This window comes from Alternaria infectoria (genome assembly GCF_024043175.1).
Source record: "Alternaria infectoria strain BMP 0036 chromosome Unknown scaffold_12, whole genome shotgun sequence".
In the NCBI taxonomy this organism is placed as follows: Eukaryota; Fungi; Ascomycota; class Dothideomycetes; order Pleosporales; family Pleosporaceae; genus Alternaria; species Alternaria infectoria.
The window spans coordinates 848100-871090 of NW_026250701.1; the positions used below are offsets into that span (position 1 = coordinate 848100).

Genomic DNA, 22991 nt, shown 5'->3' on the forward strand with positions numbered 1-22991 from the left:
TGGGGATGATGTATTAGTAGATGATGAGGAAGAATTAGAGCGAGGCTTGGTCTCATAGATGTTCAAGAAAATCGTGCACCCGAAATACTGGCGAGTGCAGGATGTTTGGTGTTATATTGCATGCGACTGAGCACCGTGATCGCGCGCTAAATCTGTCTAACAATACGTTTTGTTGTAAACAGCGTACAGAGGTATTTTAAGTCTAAAAAAATTAAGTCTTAAATAAGTAACTACTCTTTACTAAGTATCTTATAAAAGTATAAACTAAAGTTTAATATATACTTTATATAAGTATACGTAAAAGTACACTAAGCTTTTTTAGCTTAGCTACTAATACTTTAGTAAGTAGCTTATCTTAAAAAAATTACTATATAAGTAATATAATTACTTTATTATTTTAAAATTTAAATAAAATAGTAATATAACTATAGCTTATTAGTTAGAAAACTATTAAAATAAGTTATAAAGTAAGTTATAAAGTAAAAATACTATATATTTTTATATATAAGTTAGTATATCTTCTTATATATTTACTACTATTCTTTTTATACTTATATAATATTAAAAATTTTTATAAATATTCTTTTTATAAAATAGCTAGCTAAGAAACTTTTATAAGTAAAAGCTAGTTTTAGTATAAGTCTAAAGACTTTAACTTTATACTATAAATACTATAGTTACTTTTTTTATTATAATTTACTTTTTTTAACTTTACTTTAAGTATTTATATTAGTTTTATAGCTTAGATTTTTAATACCTTTACTTTATATTTACTAAATTAAGTTTTTAAGTACTTTATAAACTTAAATAATATTTAAATTTATAACTACTTTACTAATATATACTTTTAAAATATTAGAAATATTAGTTACTATAAAAATAAAGCTAATAAAGTAAAAGTAATTACTACTATAGTAAATACTTTTATACTAAATATAATTATACTAAAAGTATACTAAAGTAATAGCTAGCCTAATAAATAAAAAAGAGTGCTAGTAATATAGTATATTAAAGTATTATAAGTAATAGTAAGAAAAGTAAAAAAATATAATACTATAAAACTAAATATAAAAAGACGCTTCTAAAAAAAAAAAAGCGTCTTATAAATAAAGTAAATATTATTACTTATATATAGTAATAAATAAAAAAGCTAAATATAATTATTATATAGTTTAACACTACTATAAAAGTTAGAAGAATAGTTATATAAGTCTAGTATAGTATTATAAATAGCTATTAAAAATAGTAATTATAGCTTTACTATTACTATTATAGAAATAGATAAGCTATATATTATAGATTTAGCGTTATTAGGCTAGTTAACTTATTAAAATAATTAGGTTTAGTAGCTTTATTAGTAATTAATTTAGATAGAAACAAAATTTAATCTCTACAAAGTATAACACAAACTAGGGCTCGAGGCCGCCGTCTAACAATACACGACACCTCTTATTCATGGTATTTGTCATGTCACTCGAAGAAAATTGGGACAAACGGGCTTTGGAACGATAAAATTAGTCATTAAAACTGGGTATCTACAGAGCCGCACACTCCTGCTGCGTAAGCGCATTCGCATTAATAAACTCCACCTTCGACTCCCCAACCTCAATATCAAACGTAGAATCCAGGCCCCTCTCACTTAGAACCGTCGTCGCAGTGTAATACACATACTCGGCAGTCTCCTTGCCCGCGGGGCTCATCTCGACAATCGTTGGTGTAAGACGAGGAATAACAAGGCCCTGGACCTTGGTCTTCTTCGAGACGTTGAGCTGTGGTGTAGCACCGGTCTGGAGGAGGGCCTTGGAAACGGCTGCGGTGATGGTCATCTTCCATTCGCCTGTTGTGGTGTCCTTGGCTGTGCATGACTGTGCTTCTTGGTAAAGGACGTCGGCGTTGATGGGGTAGCTGCCTGTGCCGCCGTTGTCGTAGGTCTTGTCGTTGACGCGGATGGTGAAGGAGTCGAAGGCATCGGTGGCGTTGAGTGTCTGGGTGAATTCGAACCACTGGAACACTTCGTCTAGGTATCCAGAGGACGTTCCTAACTTGTAGGTAGCGCGGTTGGCGACGATCTCGGCGGGCGCACTGCCGTTGCGCGAGACTGGGATGAGAGAAGCTGTGAGTGTGTTGCCGTCGCGGCCGGTGACTGGTGTGGTTCGGACACGAAGACGTCCTGTTAACTCGACTGCTCCGTCCTTGAGTTGGTATGATGTGATGTAAGGGCGGATGTCTGCGGGCTCCATAGGCTCCGTAAGTGTGACATCTCCCGGTACGAGGTGGATCAGTTTCTCGAAAGCAGCTTCACACTGCGACTTGAAGTAGGCCTTGTCTGCAAGCTTGCGCATAGTCGCGTTGTCGTCTGCAAGGAAGATGCGCTTGTCAGAGTTCAACGTGTTGTTGGCGTTGACGACCAATGGGTTCGCTGTCGAGTTGTTGAGGTACTCCGTTACCACAGCGTTGTCCATCTCTCCGCTGGTTGTATCGAAAGTCGCCTTGTTCTCGGCGGTGACGGGACCGGAAACGATCTCCGGGTGATCGACTGAGTGAACACCCCCAATGCTGTGACCACAAGCAATCAAAGTGATCATCTCCTTCTCCGTCAAACTGGCAGTTTCAAATCTCTTCCTTGTGGTGTCAAGGTCGGTGTGCGCTTCCGGTACGCCTTTGATGCCAGCCTCTGCCGCGTCTTTGCGGCCCAGTCGTAGAGGCACGCGCATGTCAGCGCAACGAGCCACAGACATGACCAATGACAAAGCCAAAACGTCGGCTGCGGAGCTCCGGATGTTGACTGAACTGGCCATGTCGGATAAGGTGTTGTTCAACGCGGCACCGAGATTCTCTGGTCTGTCGAGTTCGTATTGAATCGAGGCGTCTAAGCCTCCGATCCCCGTTGAGGCATCGTGGGTGACGGCGTCGTGGAAGTTCGTTCGCACCCATTCTGCGGCCTTTTGGATGCCTGGTTGGCGAGCGCCGAATGAGCAGGTCTGGACCTCTGTTGTTGTGTAAGTCTTAAGCGGGATATACTGGGGGAAAGAGGTACGTACGATCTGAGAGTTCTCCGTTCCTGATGTAACCAGATTGCAAATACAAGAGGTCGTCGAGCTGGTCGTACTTGCTGGGCCAGACGTACGCTTGACAACTCGGGGCAAGCAGCGCGAGGCTGATTAGTTGGTTTCTCCTCATGATTAATATGTTTGGATGTTCTAACGAAGGACTAAACGAATGTCGAATGATGATGGTGAAGACCGTTGCGCCGAGCAGCGGTATATAAGGCCTCTAGACTGCGTAATGCTATTAAAGGGTATCGGTACGGGGCTTCTTAAACGGCGCATGATCAATGCGCATACGGGAAAGGCTGCCATAGTGCCCGTTCCAGCGACTAAGTTCGTGTTCAGGATACGATGTAGGATGGTGTGGGGTTGCGGTTACTCTCACCGAAGAGCTAAGGACAGCTTCGTCTAGAAAACGATCTTAGACCGTTGTCATCTAATTTTGGCATCACGAACCCCATGCATGATTGGTATTTTCTTCTAGCCAATTGGTCCTGAAAATCTCCGGGTCGTGCACGCGACAAGCAGTGGTCTGGGTTCGCCTTCTCTCGGCGGAATTGCCGACAGATGCAGGACCCAGTAATTTGGCGGAGCTGTCTACTCGTAGTCGCAGCACATTCGGTTCAACACCACAACGACGATTGGAAGACGTGGGTGTTTGCTGTTGTTGCTTTTTAGTCTGTTTGCGACTACGCATGAATGCTTCATCGTGTAGTTTGCGACGCCGTTCGGTTGAATAGGGTACCGCGCGCGCCTGACTTCCGAAAAGGGGCAACATCCTCAACCGAGGCATGATGGCTAGCAAGGCTATGCATGCGACGACCCCATTGTTCTCTGCTTTTGCTTATCGTACGAGGAGCGCACTAGTCCGACGTTTTTGGCGAAGACTGTTCGGCGGGTATCAGCGTGCATGTGTATTGTTGTTCCTTCCACGTTTGACAGCTTCTGGCAGGTGCGACAGCTGACAGCTGAAGTCTGGCATCACGATCCCGTATATTCGCAAGGAATGGCGATGCGAAAAGAAGGAGCGGCGCTAGTTTGCGAGCCTTCTTCAAACGTGAAAGGATGCCGGTGGCAGAAATCAAGGCACAAGGTTTGATTGAAGAAGCTGGTGGGAGCTCTGAGCGGAAAGACGCCAGGATTTGGCTTGGCGGAGTAAGCTGAGTAAGCAAATCTCTCCATCTACCTCTAGGTCTGTCACCTGCCCACAATGAAGAGACAAGCATGATTGAATGATTGAAACATTGCTGTATACTTCTGTACTCATGCACAGTCGATTGGTTTAACTTCCACTCAATTCCGACGCCTCCACCTTGCACTGAAGGTGTGAAGGGCGCAAAGAGCTCGCCTGACAGCAAGCCAGACTGGACATCGATGGAACATTCATGATTCACTGTTTAGAGACAAACATCAAACAAGCTTTTCACATATGTACAAGTTGTCCGTACAAATGATGTACATCGTCCGACCTGACGTCTCACTACCAAATCGGATGGGTGTGGAACTCAGCCACCGCTCCTTGCAAAATTTACCTTAAGTATATCATATATATATTGACCTTCAACTGCTACAATGATCACCCGGATCGAATACATGGCATCGGGTACGCAGTATATACCAAGTCCTTCCAGAAAAGCGTAAATCGCACGACATCCATTCCCGCGATGCATCTAGACTATCGCTTTCACCGGTGCGAGCGCAAGGTAAACCGCAGGCGTTTTGATTCGGGTGAAAGTCGAGATGTGAGCTTCTGTGCGGTCACTCCTCATTCAGACCGATGAATGGCGACCTTGTTCTGTCACACGTCTCTTCCTGACACGATATAATCCCGCGAGCTCCTATATGATCACGGTCTTTCTACACCAACCGGCGACTCTCTACGACCCAAGCAAGGTATTGCAACCGCAACCAAGATCATCGGCCGCACCTCTCCATCGAAACCGATCATAATGCTCAACATGCAACCGACTCCCGATGCAGTCATCAACGAAGTGATCAACGAGATCTGCAGCCTATGGAATATACAGCACGTGCACGAAGCACTTCCAAATAGCTTGAGCTATAGACACACCAACGACATCGAGAAATGGGGCGAAGAATTCCTGGTCCTCCTTCTGGATCTAGCGAGGCTCACAAAAGGAAAGCTAGACGAAGTGAAGAAAAGGATTCAAAAGCGTATTGATCAAGGGCGCAACACGAAGCTCAGTCGGGACACCTGCACTACGCGAGAGGATATCCTGGCTCTGATCAGGTACTATGCTCAGCAGGAGCCTGATGAAGACCTTGATGAAAACCTTGATGAAGACCTTGATGAAGATCATGACGAAGACCCTGACGAAGACTACATGCCTCCGGTGCCGAAAAAGGAACGTCGCTATAATCCTTAGGCCCAGAAGCGAACCCGATTCGACGGGCATGCTAACCTATCATCTTGGCTTCGGTCGAGCGTTTGTTATACCACTCAACGGTGCGCCCCTCTCGAAATGGAAATGGAGAAGCCCCTCACGCGAAGGCAATCGGCCGGTGGAGGTATGGACTGAAGCTCAGAAAGGCTTATCAATGTTTGACTGATATGGAGAAGATTGAGATATCCAAATCCGAAGAGACCAAAGTGAATTACTCATATGACCTTGCGACGTGATGTCATGTATCCCAAGCTCTTTCTCTTCAAGCAACCTGTTAGAGTATCGATAGTTGCCTGATACTGTAAGTCGGGGGGAAAGCAGCGCTCTATTAATCGTATTGATGTCACCGCGGTACATACAAGTCGATTAAGGCTATTTTGTCATCTTCGCGCTCAATAAGCATGAAAGTGCCTCATGAGATGTTAGTAGGTTGTAGGCCACAGGATATCGGACAATCGTCCGGAGTGTACGAGTCGTCCGACCGCCATGCCCGCGCGTCGGATCATTGTTGCATGCTCGAGAACAGGTTGCGAGGTCGCCGGACCAAACGCGGTGCGTACCAAGATGCGGTTCTCCTAAGTCGATAACGGCAAAGGTTGGAAAAGTCGAGGTACAGATGTGGGGTAGTTTGGGAGATCGTGAGCTAGCCTCGCCAAGGACCTCGGCTCAGATCCTCAGAACCAGCCGCCCCTCAACAATCACAGGCAAGCGGCACACCGTCGTCATCGTGTTATAAGTTCCTAGTCCCGCAATGGAGCTCTCTTCATCTCTGTCGATACTGCCACGAGTGCAATGGTGGACCTCACGCAACACCCCGTAAAGGCCGTCTATGGGCTGGGCGCCCTGGGCTTCGAGCTCGTGCGCTTCCCTATCATCCTCATCAAGTTCCTTGTTCTCGGTCGCCAGCATCCTAGCTGGACTCTTCGACAGGCTATCACCGTGCATGCCTTCTTCTCTGGTCTATGGCACGTGTCAAAGGTGCAGGTTGCCACGCCGCTGCCCCTGACACCGGAACAAGAGAAGGAGCGCTTCGTCGTCATCAAGCCGGCGAAGGGCGATGTTTACAAGGGGCCGTTGAGAAGCAACAAAGATGTTGTGCCTGTGGAAATTGGGGCGACGTGGTTTCCTGCGCCGTTGACCACGGGCAGCGATAAAAACACCAAAGTGGTCCTCCATATTCATGGCGGAGCCTTCGTCACAGGTGAGCATGCCGATTACACAACTCAGGCGCGTCCAAAACTAATTCTTTCTAGGGGATGGACGAACAGCAGCCAGTGGCCCAATGGCAAAGAAACTCCTCAAACACACACCAGCTACGCACGTATTCTGCCCGCAATACCGCCTCTCCACCCTGCCCGTCTCGAAGACCTCGAACCCGTTCCCCGCCGCCCTCCAAGACAGCCTGACATCATACCTATACCTACTGAACGACCTCAAGATCTCCCCAAAGAACATCATCCTGTCCGGAGACTCAGCAGGCGGCAACCTCGCCATCGCTCTCCTCCGCTACATCACCGACTACGGCTCTGAACTCAGTCTACCCGCCCCTTCCTCCGCGCTCCTCTGGTCACCCTGGACCAACCCCGCCGACACCTCCGGCTCGTACGTCCACGACAACCGCAACTACGCTACCGACTACATCTCCCCACCTTTCACGGCGTGGGGCACAACCGCGTATGCGGGCGAGGGTGGGGACAAGGTGCTGTCGCAGCCTTATGTGTCGCAGAAGAACCGGACGTTCAAGACTGAGGTGCCTATGTTTGTGAACACGGGTAGCGGCGAGGTACTATACTTTGATATCGTAGAGTGGGCGGAGAAGATGAAGGAGGCGGGTAATGATATTCAGTTGGATATTGAAGAGCATGTTCCGCATGATATCCTTCTTCTGGGACATCTCTTAGGGTTCAACCAGGAAGCTGTGAATATGGCTAAGCGGGCGGGCGAGTGGTTGAGGGGGAGAGTCTAGGAAGCGAAGAGTTGCATGGTGGCGGGAAGATGAGGCTGGCGCGTCGCAATCTCGCGTGTGCAGTCTGCTTAGCATCAGTAATGCATCGCAAGTGTAGGCGCTCGAGCGATGCTAATAGGCTATGGTGAGCCAATCTCAAAACCCGTAATGTACAATTCGCTTCCCTACCCAATGGATGATCTCTAGGCAATTTGTCGCATGCATTGCATTGACACTAACATTGTTCTGATGTCAGCTCCACTCAAAGGATGTCGTGGAGTCGTGCTCTTGCCGTTTGCGTGTGCCTTGCCGGTGTGGTGGCAGGCGCACCTGGACATCGCCAAGCACCAGAGCTCGTGGCCTCCAATCGTCACCAGCCAAAACAGCCACACTTCACCGGAACGGCGCTGCATGAGAGCATCATTCTGCCTTGTCGAAATGTGCGCAGCATGTCGTGCCACCGCTGTCGTCCTCGCGTCGAATCATGGGTCGACACACATCGACATAGCCCTCAGCCTGATTATGGCGGAGCCTGGATCGGTCGAGCCGCCTCCCCCACCGTCTGGTCTATGAAAGCGAGGTCGCTCGCAACTCGCTCGGTCACGCCTTCACGGCCCATCTGGAATGAGGAGTTCTGAACCAGGATGGCGGAGGCTCTTGTTGCCATTGGTCTTGCCGCCAATATTGTCCAATTTGTTTGCTTCAGCTTTACGCTTGTGTCGAAAACCAAGGACCTTCAACAGTCCTCGTCGGGCGCACTGAGCGAAAACATCGAGCTCAGCGTCATTTCTCAGGACATTATGACTTTCAGTAGGAACATGAGTTCAAACAGGAGCTCATCCACGCAACTCTCCATCATAAAGAAGCACTGCGAGGCTATTGCCGGAGAATTACTAGCCGCAATTGACAAGCTCCAACACAAGCAGCAGACGTCGGGTGTTGGAAAATCACCAACGAGGTGGCGAAGCTTTCGCAAAGCTCTCAAATATGTGTGGGATAAACCGCATATCGACGAATTAAAAGGGAGGTTGGAACGACTTAGGGACCAGATGATGATGCATCTGGTCTCTGACACAAGGTAATGTTTCCTGGCACAGGCCTGCATACCAACTAATCAACCCATCCGTAGAGACAACCAAGCTCAGCTTCTGGATTTGTTGGAAGATTGGAAGAAGAAGAACATACAAGCAAATTACGGGTTCACTGCGCAAATTCAGAACCTGGACAAGCAGCTCCAAACTACTTCAAAGGGCGTCTCAGATCTCCACGGCGACATCTTCTGGAAAAGGCTCGATGAATGTCTCTCCCAGCTTTCATTGAAGGTTCATCAGGTCTCCCGGTGCCACATGATCGTCGCGAGCCTCCGCTACGATTGTATGCAAATGCGGCAGAGCGCCATTGGTGATGCTCACCAGAAAACATTTGAGTGGATGTACGGCCGTGAAACTTCCGACATGTCTGTCTCTCCGCGAGCAAGCACCGGTTTCACACAATGGCTGCAATGTGGCAGTGGAACTTATTGGATTACAGGAAAGCCAGGTGAGCTCTGACTATTTTTGATTTCCTAGCCAACAGCTAATCGATATATCAGGTTCCGGGAAGTCAACGTTGATGAAATATCTTTACGACCACTGCGAAACTATCCGAAGTCTTCAGGTCTGGTCTGGAGACGCACCGCTGGTTAGAGCCTGTTTCTACTTTTGGTTACCAGGCCAACAGATGCAAAAATCTTTAGAAGGACTCCTCCAGACGCTGTTGTATCACATACTCCACGCCTGCCCCGAGTTAGCTCCGACAATGTGTCCTGAAAGATGGGATGCTGAATCTCCACTCCTGTCTAATTACATCGCGTCGAGAATGTCATGGACCCTTCCCGAGCTTAGGAGGTCCTTAAAATTGTTTCAAACACAAGCCAACGTCACTACTAAGTTCTATTTCCAGGTAGACGGCCTCGACGAGTACTATGGTGACAGCTGGGAGGTGGTTGACACACTGCGTGATCTGTCTGCTACCGCGAACGTAAAGCTCTGCGTTTCCAGTAGGCCATGGAATTGCTTTCAAAATTCTTTTGGGAAGGCCAATCCCAACACGATCCGACTACACGAGTTCACTAGATCAGACATCGAGCTATTTGCACGGGAGAATCTGCAGAGCCATCGTGTCTGCACAGACTTTGAGCCAAGTCTCTTTGACGATCTGGTACGCGAGATCGGGGAGCGAGCACAAGGGGTTTTCCTCTGGGTTCGCTTAGTGGTGCGATCGCTGTGCAATGGTATCGAAAACGAAGACCCCACATCCATATTACAACAGCGTTTGCGTAAGATACCGTCGGACTTAGAGGACTTCTTCGATCAGATCATACGATCCGTGGATGGGGTTTATCGAAAAAGGATGGCTAGTACCTTCCTTGCCGCCATGAGTAGCCCTCATCAGTTGAATTTGATGAATTACTACTTCTTGGAACAAGAAAACTCGGCTTTCGCACTGGATGTACCCAGCAAAAGGTGGCGATACTCCGCAATTCAGAGACGAGCCCATCAAACCGAGAGAAGGCTAAATGGTCGATTCAAAGGTCTTCTGGAGGCCACTCCTACGGCCGAACTCAGTGCGCAGACCAAAGTCGACTTTCTACACCGTACGTTAAATGACTTCTTAGCTACGAAGCGCATGCGGGAGAAACTTCGGGCTTGGGCTTCGGGGGAGCTCAATGTATCCACTGCTATCAGCCGTGCCCTAATTGCCGAATCCAAATTCATCGTAGAGTCCTCGCCTGCCTCGATCTACAAGCTAGCTGTGGAATTGGCTAGAAAAGGTGTTCAGGAAACAGGAAACATCGCTCATGCTTTTGCACTCTACGACCAGGCAGAATCAGAAAATGAACGCATGAGGTCATCTCATTCAAAGTGCGGGCTAAACTGTTACATCCTCCGACATGTAGCCTCGCTCGGCCACCCAAGGTACTTAAGATATCGAGTGCACAGGGACGGTGATTCTTTGGATCTCAACTGTATTCTCAAACATGCAATAGCGTGTCCAGTTGCTTCCGACGAAACGGACAGTTCCTGTCTACCTTCCGCCCAGGCACAACATCGCATGGCTGGGCTTTCCACAGACTGGTACACTTCCTCTTTTTCTGGTCCTGTTGCTAACGTCCCTTTACCTTTCTTGGTGAAAGTGCTCTTTGAACTTGGAGCCGACCCCAATGCCGTAGTCGATCAGACCTCGAGCTGGTACGCTCTTGCAGGCGAAGCAACTAGACTAATGGACGGCAAACATCAAGAGCAATATTGGGCAGTTCTGGAGTTGTTTCTGAAGAAGGGCGTTGACGTGAATATGGCGACTGAAAACTGGATCGAGATTCTAAACCGCACGGATACTGGATCAGAACACGGTCTGCGAAACACTCTGAGACACGTGGGGTACCTTTTCCGCTACGGACTGAATCCAAATATCTTGAGACAGGGAACGACGATGACTACGGACCTTTTTAAGATGTTGATACGCAATGCTGGAATTGCTTCTATGAGAGTACCTGGAATTCCACCGGTGCATGATGCAGTACCCCGATTGCAATTGGAGCTCTTGCGGGAGTTCCTCCGACGTGGTGCCGATGTTTCCGTCATATTCTGCGACAGGGCCAGTGTGGGATGGTTTACCAACTTCTGTGAACAATTGTCACGTACGAAGATAGGTGAACTGTTTACGCTAATTGGGCAGTATCGTGTCCTTCTCCAACACGGATTGGATCCCAATGGGCTTACAAGTGGCGGCCGCACTTTGTGGGAGATACTTCTCGACGCAGTCCTGCTTGGGACCGAACAGGCCAACTACACCAGTCAGAACCACGAAGAGGTCCACGCCATGTTTCTCACTTCTCTGCAATATGGAGCAGACCCGCATATCGACGAGGTTCAAAAGGTTTTACTGTGGATGGAAATCAGTCATTCCAAGTTATCGAATAGCCGGCTTGACCTGGTTAAAAGAGTGCTGCAAGCAGAAATTGACCATAGAAGAAACCAAACACTGTCGCAACATAGTGTTTACATGGAACCGGGAGGTACAAGATCTTCAAGACATGTGCGTCCCACTATGGGGCACCGAATGGCGCAGCGTGGGAAACGAGACCACGAACACGCGTCTCATGACGAACACTGTATCGATTCCAAGCGTCCGAGACTCGTTTGAGACGCTGATTAACATCACATTACACGTAAATGCAGTCATACGATCAGATTGAACGGATTTGCGGAGACGATTGAGTATAATCGTTGCCATCCTGACATCATGGCCAATGAGCGCATGAAGGTACAAATATCATTAGAAGCTTTTTTAGGAAATATCTACTCTACATTCTCAGAAGTATCCAGTCAGTAATTTCCGGCCGGCATGGCCTTTGAGGCGGCGGAGAGAACCAATACTGATTCATTTGACAAGGGCTGCCCTCTCTGGTTCTAGGTCTGACATGACGTCACATCTTTATTAGGATTTCGACACGGCACAGCCTTTCCAATTGCCACCACATTCACGATTACTCTCTTCTAGTCAGAAATCTTTCCACGCCTTTGTCAGCTACGTGATCACTCTCTTTAACCTTACACATCTGTCTCTCGATTATTGACCAGGCCTGCGTTGCACATACCACGAAGCATGCGCTCACAATGACAAGTAAAGCCACACCAAGCAACGGTCTATCCCTCCGGTTTGAGGCCGAAGAGTTGGAAACCAACGACAAATTCCAGTTGAACCGCAAACAACGTCGTGACCTCGGCCACCTCATAACTACAACTCCAGAGACAGACCGCCCGATAACCCTGTTCTGCAATGGTCTTACTGTTATTGGAAGGGGGCGAAACACTGTCCTACAGGCATTGAGGTCTGGACTGTTCGAACTCGTGGAATCTGGCAAGGAATATGCAGGTGTTATCACGCTGCCATCTTTCACGTCACCTAAGAAAGGCCAGTACAACATACTCCCTACGGCATTTCCACAGTATCGGGAAGTATCGATTAGTGTGTTGACGGAAACAACACATGTTTTGTGGAAAGAGGTCTTGCAACCCGGGTGTACATACGGTTTGCGGTTGTCAGGGAAAGCTGGCAAAGTTTTCGCATGTTATACGGATGAGCTCGATGGCAATTCTGAAAGCTTTACATCAGCGCAGAAGCTGCCCGTTCATCGTGAGGGAGGTGGCACGTACTACTTCACCGTCCACGACGACCCAGCGCCTCCAAAACTCTTTGCCAGACTGGAGATGCCCAGTAAAGCTCATGTCAACGGTCCAGATCCGTTCACCCTCGTCATCGAATACACGACCGACAGTCACGAGCCCTTCGTGTTCGATAAATCACGCTCCCCACTTTCAGTCACCACACTATGTACCGGAACAAACCTGCACTGCATCGACCAACTGATTGACTGCCGAGATAATGATACCGGGGAGAAGGTTGAGTGGGGTGCCGTCTTCGTCTGCTACGATTACGATCCCCATCCAAAGTTCCCGGAAGATGATGATTTCGTGCAGATCTCAGCGAACAGACCGTGGCGATTTGAATGCACACTGGAGAAGCTAGGGAACGAAAAGGAGTATGTGCGCAGTATGGAAGGGTTGAATGCTGGTCGCACTTATAAGGCTCGGGTTGAGGGGCCTGGGGGTTTCAGCCGGTGGCAGTGGGGGAAGAAGGAGGAGTTGCTGGCTGGGACGCTAGAAGACAAGATGAAGAGGTGGGAGGTAGACATGGAGAAGCCGGGATACTTGGACGTGGAAAGAATCGAGGAGGACCTATATTTTGAGACTGTTGCATGAGTAAGCGGTCGCTATCCTTGCGACATGCGATGATGATGTGGAATGTGGATGTTGAAACTCGCGATAAATTCTTCCTCCAAAGCCTATGCCTTAAGACTATCAGCATACTCCCTATATATCTGCTCGCAACTCTCATCAAACAACAACCCCATCCTCGTCGCATTACCGAACTCCGCAGTTTGAGGCCAGCTATCCAGCAACCTCTTCGCTTCCTCATCCACCTCCTCCCGCAACAGACTCAGCTTCTCCTTTCCAACTACCGCCTCAAACGCCGCGTACATGTCTCCAAGGGTGACACTGATACCCGGCATGTACACCGCGCGGATATGCGAGGGCATGGCATCCGACGGCGCCTTCATGACGCGCACAAAGTTCTCGATAATGACGCGCGGTGAGCAGATCATCTGGCGTGCTGAGCGGTCGCTGATGGGGACGATGCATTCGAGACCGGCTAGTGGCTCGCGGAGTAGGCCGCTTAGAAACGCTGCTGCCGATCGCGAAGGCGCACCTGGACGGACGACAACGGTGGGTAGGCGCACGGAGAAGGCATCGATTAGACCACGGCGGTTAAGATCATCGATGTGCTTCTCCATTATGGCCTTGTGAGTGCCGTACACGCCAATTGGTGTCGCGGGAGTGTCATCTGTAATAGGGCCTGTTGCCGTATACGGTGGGCCGTAAACGGCCTGGGTCGAAGCGTAAACAATGCGGGGTTTAGTCGCTTGTTGGAGTTTTGAAATGGATGTAAGAACGGAAAGGGTGGCGTCTAGGTTTACTTTGGTGGAAAGCGCGGGGTTCTCTTCGCAGCCGACGGACATTATGCCGTGGAAGAGGAAGATGGCTGACCATTGAGGGCGCATGGAAAGGAGTTTGTCGATGTCCGATTGGGAGGTCAGATCTCCGGCTGTGAGCTCTAGGTTGGGTGCAGAGTCTGGGATGCCAGCTGGCCGTTGGGGTGTGCGAAGGTCGGTCAGAACGATCTTGTTTGAGGGATCTTTTGCCAATTTGGCGGCGAGCATAGGGCCTAGGAAGCCGGCGCCGCCGGTGATGAGGATGTTGTTCGACATCGTCGGTGTTCTGCTCTTTAAAACTCTTGATTCAGTTCTGTGGTGATCGGGTTTCTGACTCTGAAGCTCGAAATCTCGGAATGAAGGCAATTCAATGCTGTAAAAAACTGAAGAGGAATGTGTTTGCAAGAGACAGAAGTGCGCAATGATAATGCGATGAAGATGCGGCCAACAGAGCATATATACGTGACAGTGTTGCGGGGATCGAGGCGAGTCATGCTCGTCTCGAGGCAGACTCGCTCGCTACGAGCCACAACTTAGATGCGCTAGCCCCAGAGCCTCCGGGAGCCGCATCTTTAGCCTGGGGAACCCCACATAGTGAACTTTTACGGCCGCTCAGCCATATACAAGCAGGATGCCGGCGGTTTAGAAGTGGCTCTGCGGATGAATGCTTCAAAATCCCCACTGTGGTATGCTTTCGCCAGCTTTTTGCCCATATGCCACTCATTAGCGGCGCTCTGCAGGGTTTGACGCGCCTGCGGAAGAATTCGTTGTCTGAAGCGTTACCCCTCTCGTTCCTTTGGCTATGAAATAGGACCTATAGGTACGAACGTCGAGATGATCAATAATACGAACTATTCTGTCGCAGCAACATCAAGTCAGTACAGCATACATTGTGCTCACGAGAAGAAGTCAATGACAAGCGCATTGAACATCTCCGGCTTCTCCCAATAACACCAATGGCCACCCCAATCCACCGTCACTCCCTTTGCGAGTCCTTCCTTTCCGCCTCCATTCACCAGCTCCACAACTTTGAGCGGTCCCGCAGCCGGAAAACATCCACTTCGGCTACTTGCTACGACCAGTACCTTCGTTTCACTACCGCTCTCTGGTCCGAAAGCATGAGCGATAGGATGTCGCCAATCGTTCGCCGTATGGTCAGCCATTAGCTTCCCATACCACCACCCATCGCCTTTCAGTGCTTCAGCCAGGAAGAACGCTTCGTCATCTTCCCACTGTGACGAATCCGACTGAGGGTCTCGGGGTCGCGGATGAGATCTGTAGCCCAAGCACGCTGCGATGGTACCGAGATGCGCCTCCTTTGGGTTGGAAATCAGTGTCTTTTGCATCGCGTTCAGTGCTTCTACATTGTTGCATCCCAGGTTTCCGAACTCAGGGCCCCAATCCTCAAGATAATTCTGCAATGGAGCTTGGTCCACGAAAACCATGTGCGAGAATGCGCCAGTCGTGAACAATTCGCTGTAGCTCCATAAAATAGCAGCACCTAGGCTCGTGCCTATGGCTTTGATGGTGCCGTCACGGAAACCGAAGAACTCGATCAAGTTCTTGAGATCCATCGCTAGGCGTGCCACGTTGTAGCCGGCTTTTGGTTTACCGGAGTCGCCGTGGCCGCGCAGGTCGGGAATGATGACGTGGTGAGCTTTTGCGAGTGCGGCAACATTGCGCTTGAAGACTGCACCTGAACCCGTGAAGCCGTGCAGCTAGCGACCAATGTCAGGCCTGGTGGCGGTACGCGCTCGAGGGCGGGGAGCTCACCAAGATCAAGGGAGCGGCACCGGAAGAGCCATATGTCTCGTAGTGCAGATGAATACCATCGTTGGCTGTTATATCCGGCATTTTGGAAGGTCGACACAGCGGGGTGAGTCAATAAGATGAAGGTATGCATAGAGCGTAGAAAGTGTTCGCGATACTTAGTAAGCGCGATCCTGTCGCAATGAAGTTTAGCGTCCGAAAGGCTCGGGCTTGTCGCCGCGTACCTTCCAAGGTAAGCGCGCGTCATCACAACACTCCAACGCCCACCCACAACCATCGCGGTCTACAATCTTCCTCGCACGTCCACCTGTCTTCGTAGCGACTGCTTCTTAATTCATCTTCATGCTCTGAGACGGCTCAGCGCTGGCGATCCGGCCCCATCTAACACACATTCCGTGACAATCGCACGGCAGAGAAGTTCACCGTACCTATGAGGAGATTGTTCCCGTACCCGCACGATGTTTCCCTACAGACTACCTTGTCGTAAACGCCTCCAAATCCTCCTGTGCCATGTAATCTCGAGGCATTCACACGTACTCATGCTCACGTCTGCACTTCACATCACACAATTTGGTATCATCTGTCCTTTAACACGGGGACGCAAATACCCTATCGATCAGAAGCGGCTGCCTTCTTCACTTCCATTCGAAACGGATCAAGCCTGGTCGATCCTAGCTTTCAGCGATAAATTCGAAGACAGACGCTATCATACCCGGCTAATTTACTGACAAGAGCGCAAGCTTCACCCCGATGGCCATTGGAAGTACAGCAAACCTGCGACCGTTACATCAAGTTATCATATGACAAAGAAAGGTCGCACTGCTGCCTTGAGCTGCTTCTGCTGCGTCGAATGATATGTTTGTGTTGACTTCCTTCGTCTCGCTCCCACGCGCAACGCACAGGGTAGGTGGTACAGGGAACACAAGCTCTTGCGTTGACCATAGTTCTCTTTTCGAGAGGACCTAGTTAAATGGGTACATATGAATTTCTGAAGTTGTGAGTCGCTCGTCCTCGTAGCGTCACCGCAGTACCATAGGACGAAGATTACAGGGAACACAAGGGCGTTGTTGCCTAGTAATAGGCAACCCTCCCCCCAATCAAGTTGGACTACTCGCGAGTACACGTGATAACGTGTCATCTTCAAGCTCTTTCGACTTTTGCATATAAAACGCGCTCTTGCCTTTTACTCACAAACTCTACGTACACAGACTGCAGATATGGCTAGCAACGACCGTGACGACGCTCAGGCGGCTGATAACAATCCGATTGAGCCTATCGTTAAGGCTCTCCAGGATATACTTACACATTCCACGTACGCGTGCGGCGGCTCTCTCAACAGCCCGGATGACGCCAACATCCGCCCTAGCTCGGCGATCACCATCCGCTGGGACTCTGCAAGCGCCATCGAAAAAATAATCCTACCTCTCCAAGTCGGCAGTAAGGGTGAAGTGGACGATTCACTCGCGAAGCTCCTCGAAGGCACTGAGCCTGCTGGATTCGGATACAAGGGCAAGGACATCATCGACGAGTCGTATCGCAAGGCCTCCAAGCTCGACACCTCTGCCTTCTCCACCAACTTCTGTCCCTATGAGACCGGCATCATCGATGTTGTTGCGCAAGCGTTACTTCCACTGTCTCCGGATCAGTCACAGGGTGTTCGAGCAGAGCTCTACAAGTTGAATGTGCGCGCCTTATCGCTTTCTCCCATCCCAATGATCGAGACATGCTGACAGTCAACTCAGGTATACGGAGTACCGTCAGGTCTGTTCAAGCCACACGTCGATACGCCACGTTCCGAGATGCAATTCGGCTCACTCGTCGTCTGTCTGCCGTGCGCTCACGAAGGAGGCCAGCTCGTTGTCCGCCACAAAGGCCATACCACTACGTTCGATTGGTCTGGCGACGCCAACGTTGCAAAATGGGCAGCTTTCTACAGCGACTGTGAGCATGAGGTCCTCGAAGTCACTGCGGGTCATCGCATAACCCTTACATACAACCTCTTCGTGCGCCGAGGTCTTGGCGAGCTTGCAGGACACGCCGACGCGCTGGATTTCAAACAGCTGCCGCTCTATCGCGAGGTGGCGAACGCTTTGAACAGTCCGGAATTCATGGCCAAAGGTTTGTGACAAGCTTAATCACTGTGGGAACATCACTGACATCATTCCAGGCGGTTACCTCGGAAAGTACTGCGATCATGCATATGCTCACGCCACCAAGGAGGGCTCGAAGGCTCTACCTGCCCTACTCAAAGGCTCAGATTTTATGGCATATGAGGTATTTCGCTCGCTGGGCATCAAGACGCGCGTTCGTCCCGTACTTTTGACTTCGGGAGAAGACGAAGAAGACGAAGAAGACGAAGAAGACGAAGAAGACGACAGGTCGGAGAACCGTACCGATGAAGATGACGACCAAAAGCACCTACAATTCGCGCGTATCGGCAAGAAGCTCTCAGCCCCCGTCATGTCAAGTGTTGGTGGCGACGAGGATGACACTTGGAGCGAGATCTACGCCCAGTACCCCCACGACAGACTTCATGTCCGATGGTTGAATCGTCATACTACAACTAATCTGCAGTTTGGCTTCCTCGCAGTGAGTAATTTCACGCACGCGCTCTTGAACTTCTACTGACTATCTACACAGTACGGCAATATGGCAGACATCAACTACTCCTACAGCTCATGTGCTCTCATCTTCGAGATACCTGCTTACAACGAGCGGTGCAAGGTAATTCACCCCACAAGACTTCTTCGGCGCATGTGCTGTTGCTTATCTAGAGTAAGGTGACGAAGTAGCGCCAGACGTTCTACGAAAGCTCGGAACCTGGATGTAGGATCTTCGCCAAGGTCAGGTCAGTAGTACGTGTTGTCAAGGTCGTTTCGACTCCAAGAATTCTCGTTGGATTGGACCGGTGTGGTCATATCGGGGCGCTGTAGCCGTCCCACAGATACTTTATATCACATCTGTCTCACGATATCATACTTCTCCTTCCATACTCTTAAGCTTTGCCAACTCCACGTGATGACCGAGCCGTCCTGAACAATGTGATTGTCAAACAATGCTCGTCTAGTCACACTGTCATTCCTTTCACTCTTACTTTGTCTCAACGCACGGACGCCATTGTTCACATTATTACATCACTTCCACTCTCACGGTACTAGTGTCCAATACAGCGCGCGACACTCGTAGTAGTCGATACCTTACCGCGGCCAGCGTACGCTCAACCTGCTTGCGCTCCACCCCAGGTAATCTTACCCGCGCAACACCATCGCCAGCAGCCCCAAGGCACCGGACAAGGCTCATCACATTCGTTCGACTCCCCTCTATACTCACCCGCTTTATTGCGTACATCCAGTTCTCTTGAACCGAAGTCATCGCTTAGGTCTTGAACGCTATAATAAAGTCTCGCTTATACTATTGCCATTAATATATGTAAGTCAGAACTTGCGCCAGTGATGTGAAGCACCCCCTGACAGCACTTAGTCGCACTCTCACTGCGAACCGCGAATATGGCTTCTCGTAAGGATGCTACCGGCGACGTCGCTTGCAAGAAGACCAAGGGCTTGAAGAATCACAAGAGGGCGCAGAAAGAGAAGGCGCTGGCGAAGCGCACCGCCGCCGCCGAGAAGACTACCGCAAACAGGGCCTCGTACGCGCCGATCGCTACCATCATTATCAACAAGACTGCACCTGTAGGAGGAGACATTATTGGAACTGCAGGATCGGCGCCCATGGTAAAGGTTTCTGCGCCGGCTATCGTGGAGTCATCTGATCATTCTCGACATGATTCGGCTACTGACGAGACGGTCCTCACCAACATCGTCGCTCTTACTGGATCGCACACTACCAACGGTACCAAGACCGCTCCGCCGCAACCGCACTTCTGCACACATTTGCCCGTGGTTGTATTCGAAGACGTCCTTACTGGCTCCAAGAACAACTCTCCAACTAGGGTAGCCAGCGACCAAACCAAACTCGAGCAAGAGCCCACCAGTATATCTTATCCCAAGACCGCTCCCTCTCCTCCAACACCCAACATCTTACAACCCAGCATTGCCCCTTCTTCTCCAAAGTCCAACACCACACAAACCAGCATGCTCAACCCCACCGCCCCAGCATTCCTCTTCGGAAAGATCATAGTCGCCCAAACCCCACCCGCCATCCAGATCACCCTCACAAAGGAAGACCCCGCACCGGGATGGCTTACCGAAAACGCAAAAGCGTTTGAAAAGGCATATGGTGTTGCCGCCCTGCGCAAGGCTCTAGAAGCAGCGCTGTACGAGAATATGGAGACGCCGCGCCAGAGGCTGATTCGCTGCAAGTACAGGGTTTCTGTTGACGCCGAGTTCCATCAGGAGGAGCCGGTGCATGATTTGGAGTGCGCGTTGGCACTCATCGGCAAGCCAGTTCGCAAGTGTTTCGACGACAACGGCTTTGTGATCACGCCGATCAAGACTGGACTGACTGAAGCTGATTTGACGGCCCCATCAGCTCTCGACGAGTTATTCGCAAAAGTCAAAGCCCAAGGTATCTTCAAGATCAGCGCTCCCATCTCCACGGGTTACAAATCCCCCATCCCTGGTGCCCCATCAACAAAGCCGCCAATTCCATCTCGCACCCTATCGTCCATCGAGGCAGAAATGCGTCTCGCCGCTCCAAAACGCCCTTCCCACGCACCCTCGTTCGCAGACCCCGGTATCGTAAAGTACACCTTCCACGGCCAGGATTTCGACAACGTCGGCAACCCGCTCACGGAAACCGTGAGCCAAAAGGTACTCGGTTGGCTTGAAGACCAGCCAACGGATCCACCGGAACTTTCACCGGGTTCTTCGCGGCAGCAGAGTCGCGAGTCGTCGCCGCTTGAGCCTGAGAAGGGAGTTGTGGCTTTGCCGTTTTGTTCAAAGTCTGAGTCTGAGGGAGGACAGGTTTGGCCTGCGCGGGAGAGCTTGCCTTGGGGGGATGGGCAAGATGGGTATACGCATGGTTCGGGTGTTCCGGTGTACCCGTATGTTGCTTCTGTCGTGAGGGTTTCTGATGGACGTCCTGGTTCAGGCGGAGAGCCTGAGTAGCTTTTGTGTGGAGTTTCGTTGTCTTTTAATGCGTTTGTAATTTTACTGGCTAGGTGGCCTTGTATATCATCTCTACGACTTAGCGACGGCGTTCATGGGCTGGGGGGATATGTCACAGAGCTAGGTATTTTCATGTTGTGGTCTACTTTAGTGGTAGCAAGATTAGCAGAATAATAATAATGTCTGGAGTCTACATTGCCTTCTTCTCTAGCAGTTTGTTGTTCATGGGCTTGATGTAGGCTGCAAGACACCTGCTCAATTCTGCCGTGTATGAGCTGTACACATAGGTTTCGAGGGGTCATTGCCTTTGATTTGCGTGCACAAAGGATCATGTAGGAAGCAGCGAGTACGCATCGGAGTAGCTGCCACAGAACCATGGACGTGGGGGAAGGACCCATCGGGTCTAGACTGCAGGTGCGGGGAGGTGTTGCCGCACGGACTTGGGTGCCAGGGTTCCTGCAAGTAATTCGGCCAGCCGCAACGACCAAAGACTCCTCACATCGCTACCCAACATCGCTAAATAACGTCCAACTCCATACTTCGTTCTAGATACTATTTCTAGCACTACTCGTTTTTAGTCAAGATGCTCAAGTCAAAATGGGCTACCCAGCCTGGCGAGGCGGAGCAGTCAGCGCCCGAGGTCACCGTCGCTCAACCAGAAGCAGCGCCAGCACAGGTATGTTGACTTATGCTCTCTTTGCCCCTGACGTCTCTCCCACTGTTGGAGTAGGTCTCTGCTTCATATGCAAGACTAACTCCCGCCAGATCGACAACACGTCCTACGACCCCGCCTTCGACGACCCGTCAATAGATCCATTCGCTCAGACCGCAAGTACAGACGACCTCTTCTTCGACGACGACATCACGCCTATCGCCGAGCCAGTCGTCGAGCAGAACCCCATCGAGCTGCAAGCTTCCGCCCCCGAGTTCGTTCCCGAGGAAGTACAACCGCCGACTGCACCGCAAGCACACCTCGCACCCCATGCGCCTCGTGAGCCAAGAAACGCCGACAGAGGTGGTCGCGGCCGTGGTCGAGGAAGGGGCCGTGGACGAGGCCGCGGCGGGCACAACACCGACATTCGACTAGAAGAAAACGGCAAGAAGGCCCCTGAGGCTCCGAAGGAAGCTGCGCCGACCGCGACTGCCCCTACCGATGTCGCAGACAACTCAGCCCCGCCTTCTGCACCCACCGAACCCAAGGAGAAGACCACACACGCCGTCCGCGGAGACAGAGGCTTGACTGGCGGCCCTGCACGCACGCGCCTGACAGAAGAGGAGCTGAACACGAAGCTAGCCAACATGCGCATTAAGAACGAAGCCCGTCAGAGCGCCCATGCTCGCGCCGAGGCCGACAAGGGCAATTTCGAAGCACGCGAAGCCGTCATGCAGAAGCAGGATATAGAGCGGAAGAAGGCTCTCGCGGAGAAGCAGAAGGCAGAGCGCCAGAGTCGCCAACAGATGATGGGCGAACGTGAGAAGAACCGCCAGCGCAAGCTCAATGCGCAAGGGGGCAGGGAGTGGGACTTTGAGAAAGAAGATGGCTTCTCTGGCACTGGAGATGAGAAGCGGCGAGGCGCTGCACGTGGCGCGCATGGTGGCATCGCACCCTCAAGACCAGTCGACAACGGACACAACGGAGGCGAAGATTACCATGAGCCTGTCGGACAGTCTAGCCGCGGACGAGGCAGAGGTAGAGGCCGTGGCAGCAGGGGTGGCCGTGGCGACTACCGAGGATCCGATGAGAGGCCGGCAAACACTCGGGAAAAGCGCGACAACGTCCCGCCCTCGGCGTCAGACTTCCCAGAACTACCCTCAGCCAAGGGCAAGGCACCTGCAGAGGTGAAAGAGAAGGTGAAGGACACAGACGATTTCGGCCTGCCATCGCCCATGGAGAAGGGTCGCAGCTGGGCTGACGAGGTCGGCTCGTAGGAAGAGCAAGAAGAGCAAGAGCAGGAAGAAGCGCAAAGCTGGGTGACCCGATTACAAGAGCGACATCGGAGACAGCATGTCGCAAGCCTGTGGCTGAAGCGTCCGGTCGAATACACTCACAGCAAGCGGCCAGGTTCGCATCCCGCCTTTATGTCCGACGCCGAATTTGCGGCTCTGCCAGACTGGAAGGATGTGCAGTATAACAGAGCCTACGATACCGCGTATCGCCCGTCG

General features: G+C 50.7%; 7 protein-coding genes across 7 annotated transcripts; 4 read left to right on the plus strand and 3 right to left on the minus strand.

Moving 5' to 3' along the window:
- Nucleotides 1-1535: 1535 nt before the first annotated feature.
- On the minus strand, nucleotides 1536-3180 carry J4E92_007499 (uncharacterized protein; the record flags this gene model as incomplete). Its single annotated transcript, XM_051498862.1, has 2 exons — nucleotides 1536-2989; nucleotides 3042-3180. The coding sequence occupies 2 exons, from the start codon at nucleotides 3178-3180 to the stop codon at nucleotides 1536-1538; spliced, it is 1593 nt and encodes a 530-aa protein (XP_051351136.1).
- Nucleotides 3181-6244: 3064 nt separating this feature from the next.
- J4E92_007500 (uncharacterized protein) lies at nucleotides 6245-7418 on the plus strand (the record flags this gene model as incomplete). The annotated part of the gene is made up of 2 exons (XM_051498863.1): nucleotides 6245-6653; nucleotides 6706-7418. 2 exons carry the CDS (start codon nucleotides 6245-6247, stop codon nucleotides 7416-7418), a joined length of 1122 nt encoding a protein of 373 aa, XP_051351137.1.
- Nucleotides 7419-12055: 4637 nt separating this feature from the next.
- Nucleotides 12056-13201, plus strand: J4E92_007501 (uncharacterized protein; the record flags this gene model as incomplete). Its single annotated transcript, XM_051498864.1, has 1 exon — nucleotides 12056-13201. The coding sequence occupies one exon, from the start codon at nucleotides 12056-12058 to the stop codon at nucleotides 13199-13201; it is 1146 nt and encodes a 381-aa protein (XP_051351138.1).
- An 83-nt stretch (nucleotides 13202-13284) lies between these two features.
- J4E92_007502 (uncharacterized protein) lies at nucleotides 13285-14448 on the minus strand (the record flags this gene model as incomplete). Its single annotated transcript, XM_051498865.1, has 2 exons — nucleotides 13285-14291; nucleotides 14442-14448. The coding sequence occupies 2 exons, from the start codon at nucleotides 14446-14448 to the stop codon at nucleotides 13285-13287; spliced, it is 1014 nt and encodes a 337-aa protein (XP_051351139.1).
- A 440-nt stretch (nucleotides 14449-14888) lies between these two features.
- On the minus strand, nucleotides 14889-15846 carry J4E92_007503 (uncharacterized protein; the record flags this gene model as incomplete). Its single annotated transcript, XM_051498866.1, has 2 exons — nucleotides 14889-15710; nucleotides 15766-15846. The coding sequence occupies 2 exons, from the start codon at nucleotides 15844-15846 to the stop codon at nucleotides 14889-14891; spliced, it is 903 nt and encodes a 300-aa protein (XP_051351140.1).
- A 1133-nt stretch (nucleotides 15847-16979) lies between these two features.
- On the plus strand, nucleotides 16980-20828 carry J4E92_007504 (uncharacterized protein; the record flags this gene model as incomplete). The annotated part of the gene is made up of 5 exons (XM_051498867.1): nucleotides 16980-17444; nucleotides 17505-17880; nucleotides 17930-18351; nucleotides 18403-18486; nucleotides 19236-20828. 5 exons carry the CDS (start codon nucleotides 16980-16982, stop codon nucleotides 20826-20828), a joined length of 2940 nt encoding a protein of 979 aa, XP_051351141.1.
- A 583-nt stretch (nucleotides 20829-21411) lies between these two features.
- J4E92_007505 (uncharacterized protein) lies at nucleotides 21412-22757 on the plus strand (the record flags this gene model as incomplete). The annotated part of the gene is made up of 2 exons (XM_051498868.1): nucleotides 21412-21504; nucleotides 21594-22757. The coding sequence occupies 2 exons, from the start codon at nucleotides 21412-21414 to the stop codon at nucleotides 22755-22757; spliced, it is 1257 nt and encodes a 418-aa protein (XP_051351142.1).
- Nucleotides 22758-22991: the final 234 nt, after the last annotated feature.